The sequence below is a fragment of the Cottoperca gobio genome, chromosome 3 (genome assembly GCF_900634415.1).
Source record: "Cottoperca gobio chromosome 3, fCotGob3.1, whole genome shotgun sequence".
Lineage (NCBI taxonomy): Eukaryota > Metazoa > Chordata > Actinopteri > Perciformes > Bovichtidae > Cottoperca > Cottoperca gobio.
In genome coordinates this window covers 19,795,247-19,803,594 of record NC_041357.1, presented here as the reverse complement: position 1 = coordinate 19,803,594, position 8,348 = coordinate 19,795,247, and the positions used below count along the sequence as shown (strand labels likewise).

The 8,348-nt window shown below is 38.5% G+C and overlaps 1 protein-coding gene across 2 annotated transcripts in view; it reads right to left on the bottom strand.

The window, feature by feature from the left end:
* Positions 1-7,123, bottom strand: part of kars1 (lysyl-tRNA synthetase 1) — a 9,167-nt gene extending 2,044 nt beyond the window's left edge. The window contains exons 1-14 of one of the 2 annotated variants that reach the window (XM_029428706.1): positions 6,987-7,086; positions 6,067-6,234; positions 5,616-5,760; positions 5,347-5,512; positions 5,161-5,254; positions 4,045-4,231; positions 2,855-2,980; positions 2,518-2,637; positions 2,187-2,349; positions 1,145-1,318; positions 761-846; positions 589-674; positions 375-501; positions 104-247 (exon numbers count right to left, since the gene is read on the bottom strand). In XM_029428706.1, coding sequence (XP_029284566.1) covers positions 104-247; positions 375-501; positions 589-674; positions 761-846; positions 1,145-1,318; positions 2,187-2,349; positions 2,518-2,637; positions 2,855-2,980; positions 4,045-4,231; positions 5,161-5,254; positions 5,347-5,512; positions 5,616-5,760; positions 6,067-6,206 — 1,758 coding nt within the window. In that variant the 5' untranslated portion in view covers positions 6,207-6,234; positions 6,987-7,086. Of the gene's footprint in view, positions 1-103; positions 248-374; positions 502-588; positions 675-760; positions 847-1,144; positions 1,319-2,186; positions 2,350-2,517; positions 2,638-2,854; positions 2,981-4,044; positions 4,232-5,160; positions 5,255-5,346; positions 5,513-5,615; positions 5,761-6,066; positions 6,235-6,986 lie in introns of both variants that reach the window. The other variant, XM_029428707.1, reaches the window with a different exon arrangement.
* Positions 7,124-8,348: the final 1,225 nt, after the last annotated feature.

The following is an 8,348-nucleotide window of genomic DNA, read 5'->3' as shown; positions in this document are numbered from 1 at the left end:
AGAAGACCAGCACCATCTAGTTGGTTGTTTTGGCCAATCTAATTTGCAAATAAAGTACAAGGACTTAAAAATGACAGCATCTGCTTGCATACGACAGCTTTACCTTGATGTTGTTGGAGTCCGTGAGGAACATGGCGACACGATCGATGCCCATCCCCCAGCCAGCTGTTGGTGGCAGTCCGTATTCCAGAGCTGTGCAGAAGGTCTCATCAATAAACATGGCTTCATCATCACCCTCAGCTTTGGCCTGAAAAAGATCCAACTCAAAATTATTAACATGTCTCATTCACACTGCAACAACAAGGAGCGGGAACCTTTAGAGAATGGGACAATGTAGAGGGGAAAACAAAGTCTGTTTATGCTTGTATACACACCGCGGCTTGCTGCTCGAAAAGCTCTCTCTGTCGAATTGGATCATTCAACTCAGTGTAAGCATTGCAGATTTCCTTCTTCATTACAAAGAGCTCAAAACGCTCCGTCAGGCCTTTCTCTGTTCTGTGCCTGTAACAAGTGAGAAAGTGTCAGTATGATCCTGAGCATTGCATTTTTAAAGGATAAATATGAGGCTGAAAAAAGGCCTTTCCTCACCATTTTGCTAAGGGACTCATGATTTGAGGGTGATCACAGATGAATGTGGGGTTGATACAGGTGACCTCAAGGAAATCTCCAACCATCTGTGGGGAAAAAAAGTAATTGGTAAAGAAAAAAATGGTAAAAGGCAATCAACTGTAAAACATGATGATGTTCATCGATGGAGCACCTTGTCAAGGAGGCGGGCAGTGGTTCTGGGTGGAGGACATTCAACTCCTTTCTTTGCACACAGGTCGTCAAAGAATTTACGCGTCTCTGAAGACAAAAGAGTGAAAGCAAAACGTGATGAGAAATCATTACATAACAGAAAATATTACTGAGCTGTTGGAGCACATAAAATATGTGAAATACAGACAATGACAAATAAACCACACATTTTTAAAGAGAAAGTCACAGAAGCAATGCACTTCATCTGAATGGAGATAAAAGGGTTAAAAACATTGACCTCAAAAGAAAAAACTAAAAGAAAGAAAAGGACAAAAGCTACGCTCAATTTTCAGCGGGAGTTTTCTTCTCACGTAAAGTCCATCTCTACATTTCTACAGATTCTCACCATCACTGTTGTAGCTGTCAGTAGGAGGGAATTTCACTCCCATGATCTTCTCCAGGTCGTGTGTCATGCTCACTCTTCTGAATGGTGGTGTGAAGTCAATCTCATAGGCCTTTCCCTCCGGACCATCAGGGTGATAAGCCACCTTGTATCCTCCAGTGATGTGCTTCACCATTCCTGAAGCAAAGAGGGAACCATTGAGTTAAGGAGAGAAGTTTTCCTATTTGTTCATTGGACACTTTTCCCGTGACAAAACTGAGGAGGCATTGAGAAAAGAAATGGCACTCTGGCCAATATACATTTATAAATATAAAACAAATTCCTGTTGTGATCCTAAATGAAACAGATATGAATGAATACATGGCATGTTGTCAGTGTTTCTATACAACTGTTACCTACCAACCAGCTCACTTCTGGTTTATACTTTAAAGGCTTTCTTATGTAGAATATTCTCTTAATCCCAAATCGACACATTAATGTTAGAACATCTGCTGTTTCCTCTTACACAGGGGCAAACAGTTCTGCTCGTGTTGCATCTGATGTGGCAGCTTCATGCTGTGAAAACAAACAAATGAAGTCTAAACTCTACATTGAGTTCCACTGAGACTTTCTTTACCTTGACCTCTAAGGCAACACTTCCTCTCAGGTTGTGTACTGTCCCAACAAGCTCCATCGATTAAAAAATGTGGACGAAGTTAGGATTTAAGTCTTTCAATCTTGAAAATGTGAGTTTTTACAATGTGAGAACAAGGCTGAGAAGAGGCAGAGGCATGTCACCTGACACTCCACTCATGTGATTTAAAAAAAAAAGGCACTGCACAAACTTCTTAGTTTCAACAAGAAATCTCATGCATTGTGGATATATCAGGCCCGGTAGTTTACAAGATAGGCTGGATTCATTTGACAAATAGGATTTTAAAAGACAAAGAGAGTCTTCTTAACAAAACAACCAAGAGCTTTTTACTGTTCTTTTTTTTTTTACATTGGTATGTTAGGCAGCTTTTTATTAATAATTTCTCATTAAGCTCACTATGTTTTCACTTACCTGAGAGTAGTTTCTCTGTCATGTCCATCAAGTCATAGTAATCTGCATATGCCATGTAGAATTCACAGGTGGTGAACTCTGGATTGTGAGTAAGATCGATGCCTTCATTCCTGAACTGACGACCAATCTCATACACTCTGTCTATTCCACCAACCACAAGCATCTGTGGGAGAGAAATGATGTGCAGCTTTAATATCTAGACAAATGTAACAAATCCTTTTAATATTTAGACATCTGACAAATGTAACAAACCCCTTCAATCAAAAGCATTAAAAAAAACATCAATGTATGCAAAATATTAACAGGCCTGACACAGAAAATTGCATATTACCTTGTGATAGAGCTCAGGTGCGATCCTCATGAACAGCTTCATATCCAGCTCATTGTGGTAAGTGACAAATGGACGGGCGACTGCTCCACCAGGAATGATGTTCATCATTGGTGTCTCAATCTTTATAACAACAAACATGATTCAGCAAAGCCATTTTACACTATTTCTAACTGTCTCAAATGTGTAATAAATGTACGAACTACTAGAGCATTATAAATTCCAATAAAGTAAATAAATTTTCACTCAAACTGAAGACTTAAGATATACTGTTAAATTAATTAGTTGTGTGACGTTGTAAACTGGGATGTCTCAATATACCACAGACAGCAATTCTTACCTCCAAAAATCCCTGCTGGTCCAGGAAGCTGCGCAGGTATGTGATGATTTTGGAGCGAGTTATGAACTTTTGCCTTACATAGTCATTGAGAATCAGATCCAAGTAGCGCTGGCGGAATCTCGTTTCCTTTAAGAGAAAGATTACACGGTGGTGAGAACAAATGCTTAAGAAATTGGTTATTACCACAGGTCACTTTGTCTCTTTCCCCATCAACACAGGCTACTGTAAGAAAAGAAAATCACACTTTCACACTAAAGATCTTCTGAGGTTTTCCACTTTTGTGAAATTGCAACCAGGGCGGGCTGAGAAAGCAGTAATTTAATGATAAATGAGTGCAAAGGTCGTCTTTGGGCCACCAGGCAAAACTAAACGCTGTTGTTGGGGGGAAAAAACAAATGTATATATATTATTTTTATTCAATTTTATGTTTATATAAAAAAACCTCTAGTCTGAACCAAGACTGTCACAAGAACACAAATCCAGTCGAAAAAGGTAAAAACACATTAGCACAAAAGATAAACTTGTAGGGAATTTGAGATTAGATGAGGTTTACTTTCACTTTTGGCTAGTTAGGGGTCAGTCAAGATTAACATTACTGCGATCAAGTTAGAAAGTCTAGACAAAGGAAGAAAGGAGGTCGAAAAAACTGAAATCTTCCCTTCAGACACGTACTTTGTTATGAGACCAGACATTCTCACAGTGAAACTTTGACTTGTCATATCAGGAAAACATTAAACATTAACATTAAATTATAGCTCTACTCCATTTAAGGTGTGCCAGTAAGCCATGCAAGCAGTTCAGTGAGAAAACAACTAGAAACACTCCTACAATGGTTAAGAATTGCCAAGCAATCGACTCCAGATTTACATTTAGTCCAATAGGTTTTACACTGTTTTCAGGTATACCCTTTTGATTTAGCAATGAGTTGGTTGGTTTTGTCCCTCAGTGATGGTGAGGAGGCAATGTCTATGCATATCCTCCATAACACACTGGTATGCATCATTATGCAGCCAATGTTATTAATTACACTCATGTTTTACAAGTCAAACTTAAATACTTATAAAATAATTTGCAACTAAATGCATTAAAAATGGTGAGACGAAATAAATAATGGTTCTACTTTGTGTAGTCTACTCTCACTTTTCAAATGTGTCCTTGTGTCTCACTAACTCAGTGTTTAAAGACATTACCTTGTCTTTGAGGCCAAAGTGGAGGTGGGGCAACATGTGCAAACATGGTGATAGCAGTGTCATCTCAGTGGGAATGATGCTCAACTCCCCTTTTTTTGTCTTCCCTGGGTTTCCGCGGACACCGATAATATCACCACGACGTAGTTTGTTGTTGATGGCTACAAAGGCCTCCTCAGACTTGTAGTTCCTGACAGAGTAAGAAAAGATACACAGAAATTAACTAACTGCAATCTTAATTATCCACATGGAGAAAAACAACTTGTGGGTGCGATGATATACTGAATAACATTTCACAATACAAAAATGTGATAATATGAATAATCAGGTTGAAACGATCAAATAATCTCTATGTTGAGTGTTTTCGCAGTCTGTCTTTTCTGGAAAGCACTGATTCAGTGCGTGTGATTTCATAGAACTTGAAGAGGTTTTACAATTTTCCCTCCATATAAATCACCTTTCTGGTCCCCACCAAGTATAATGATATATTTTATTATATACAATATATAAAAAAAGCACCTTTTGCCATAAAACAGGAAGTTGTTGTACATTGTCCAATCTCAGCCAAATTCCACATGCTTGTTAAGAGTCCAGGCCTGAAGACCTCTTCATGCTAATTTTGACTCATAAACATAGCGCCATAAAATTGCAACAGGAAGTTAGCCTCATGTGACACACATCATTCCATTTACGTGACACTTAGAGTGTGGTCTACACAGAAACATGACGTACAAATAGTACGTGCTCTCCAACACCACAAAGTGGACACAGGAAGGGACATTTAAGTCATGAAAATTCAGAGTTGTGTCAACCGACCTCCAGTAACGGCCCCACGGCTGCGGCACAACCCGACGTGCACAAAAGGCGGGAAGGACTGCTCATCGCTGCTTGCAGCTTTCATTATTAGTCCTATTTATATATGTTATTATAATTGTTGGTGACTCCTGGAAGCTGCTTGACATCCTAGTGGATCCATCTTTTTCATATACGTTGACATTACCATATTTGTCATTTGGATTGTCTATGTTGTAATTTTCTTATGTTGTTTATTCTGTACACACGACATCTATAGCACATCTGTCTATCATGGGAGAGGGATCTATGGCTATCATTCTCTACCTTGAGTTCGCCATGACTTGCAACTTGACGCCTTCACCTCTTAGGTCGTAGAAAATCAGCTTGGCACCAGAAGCCCTCTTGGCATGAACGCGGCCTTTAAATCATATATCAAGTTTAACAGGGGATCTACTGCTGGTTTATACAAAATGTCCAATATGTTTAAGATCATAAAAATATTCTTGGTACCTGCCACATTGAGAACAACATCAGTCAGCTGGTTTCCAGGATCTAGATGGTTGTATTTCTCGATAAACTCTGTGAGTGACAATTCGACATGATACTTGTGGGGGTATGGGTCATCGGGGGTGCCCTTTAGGTCTTGGATGGCCTGGGTGCGGATCTTGTAGTATTGCTATGTTGGAGGGAAACAGATAATTGTATTTATTCAAAAATAACAAAGCATTACAGATATAATAAGTACAGAGAAAGGTATATGATGATAGAATTGTTTTTACATTTGGGTCAAGCGTCTCTTCATCCAACCCACAAGCATCTTGCGCTTCCTGGTCATTGGATTCCTTCTTTTGCTCCACCTGCTCTTTGACCTTGGTTTCTTTTTCTGCCGCCTTCTTGTCGGCTTTCATTCGTCTCTTCAGCTCACTGGTATGAAAGAGCAATCAAAGATGAGTCATAGGTTAGATATTGTAGTTTGCCATCAATGGTGCAATACCACAACTGAAATTGCAATAATGTTAAACAGTTAAATAAAACGTAACAACAATACACACATATGCGATTTCCAACTTAATCACATTTTATTCTATTCTATTCTAGTGTTTAAGATAACAAAAAAAAAGGCCACGGCACAATCAACTAAAAACAGAAAGACACACTCATGCAGAAAGGGAATGGGGACCATGACAAAAGGTTGGTTGTTTTTCTCATTGGAATGGAAAAGCCACCAACCTTTTGTCACCTCTCCAACGGATCACGTAAATTTGAGCAGGGACTAGAACTGAACATGGTGGTGCACATTTTGACCACTGTGCCCTGAGCCCAAAGGCTTGGCACAGCTGCTGCCTGGCTGCCCTGACCAGACACAGCATGCCGAGCTACCACAGTCAGCGGGTAGACCTAAGAAAATAGACATTTATACAAAGACAGTAGAGGTTAAAGCCGAAACAGAAAAACCTGTCTTCGGCCCACCAGGCAAAATGAAACCCTCTTGGGAGAATATAGCTCTACTAATCAGCACCAAGACCCTGGCCAGAGCACACACCCATTCAATAAGGTAAAAACAGAGTAGGGTTATTTTACTCCTGGTTAGCTAAGAGTGTGTCAGAGGTAATATAACGTTACTGCTAGCAAGTAAAGAAACTCAAGATGAACGAAGGACAATGCCGTTAGCATGATTTAATAATTGTTTAGACGTTTTTATACCCCTAAATACACAAAAACAAAGTGCTCAGCTATAATAAAATGCCACTATTAAATATGTATCATATCAATATTATCTGACACGAGGAAAAGAAACCACACGATTTCAATGTGTGGAGGACATTTCTTTGAATGTAATGTTATTATGGATCTTGTAGTTTTAGTGATTAGCAACAAAGCACTGTTGCAATTGGCTTCAGCTCATGTCTAGGACTACAACTACCACAGACACAAATTAGTTGAATCCTGGGATGTGTAGGATTGTGTCGTGTCTCCATATGGTGCCCTCACTTCGCTAGCATAATGTAACCTGATGCAACACTTAGTAGTATGTCATAGCCAAATTGAAACGGTCATAACTGCCCAAACTGCTAATTATTCAAGGAAAATAACACTGCGTTAAGGGTTGATAATGGTTAAAATGCAATGAAAGGAAAGAATAAGCTCACTTTTTGCTGAGTTTATCCCCGTCTACCGAAGTCACGTCAGCCATGTTGAAGATGCAGCGCTCAGTATGACCAACTGACGCGCACTCACCGCAAAAGCACGAGAACTTGATGGTGCGTTTAGTTGTCAGTAGGAAATCGGTAGACTCAAAACAGAGGAGAAGGATACTTCACAAAATACAACTAGGCTATATCCAGAGTAGGCTACCAAAACATCAGGGTCATACAATGTTTTTTGTCTACCAAAAATAACAATAGAGGTATACGTAGTTTATTTCAGAGTGAAGTTGTTTGGAATTTAACCTACAAGTATTTATTAACTACTACAATAAGCGAAGTCTCCTTTAAAACTATTCATATATTTTACCCAGCTATCATAATGGTGTCTTGAAAACTATTTTCTCCTCCAAAAACAAGTAGGCTACCAAGATAATGAATTTATGTACCTCCTTTAGTATATTTGTATGAATGAATAATGTCCTCTAGCATATGCTTTTTTGTTAACTTTATTGTGATTGATTGATATCACTTATATGTCTTCTGGATTCGATTTTCTATAATAAGGACAACAACAAAAAAAGAGGCTGCAATTTCCACTCCTACCCCGAACGTAGCATGCTGTTTATATAGTAGAAGTTGTCCTGTGTGTCCTGATAGTGGCAGTATTTTACACGGATACATATTAAAACTCAAATAAAATGATTACAGCTCATTTTAAAGCCATTTACCTAAAGTGTAAAAACCGAAAGACCGGATCAAATCTCAAATGGGTTTTTAAAATCACAAATGAAAATGTAATACCACTCATGCCACCATTTAATTTAACACAATTTTCTAAATTAAATGCCAGAATAACAAGTATAAACAGGACACATGCTGTAGCCTACAGTAAATTGTATATTCGGATGGTAGCAGGATTAAGAAACCAGAGGGGATGATCTCATCCAGCAGTTGGAATAACTGTTATAATTTGGTTTACAATTTTAAGTTTGTCCCTTTTTAATAAAGTCAGAGCTACTTTTAGGTGCTTTCCCAATGTTGCACAATGACTGGTAACACCTCATCTTGTGTGTGTTGGTTAAAGTTTATTTCTTTTGTATTTCCTTTATGCTCTATATTCATGGAGAAGTCTGAATGCAATCATTGATCTTTGAAATAAAGCATATGCTCATACTTTCCCATTATACAGTATACATGATGCAGTCTGTGGGAGATGGGAACACTTCTCAACACCCCAAAATAACCCAGTAAAGCCATCATTTTATTATTATTCCCTGTATTATGAGGTAATATAAGGATGACTTCTTATGAAATGTTTTCTGTAAACATTTTACAGAAGTCCATATGAAGGCAGGTTTTGCATGC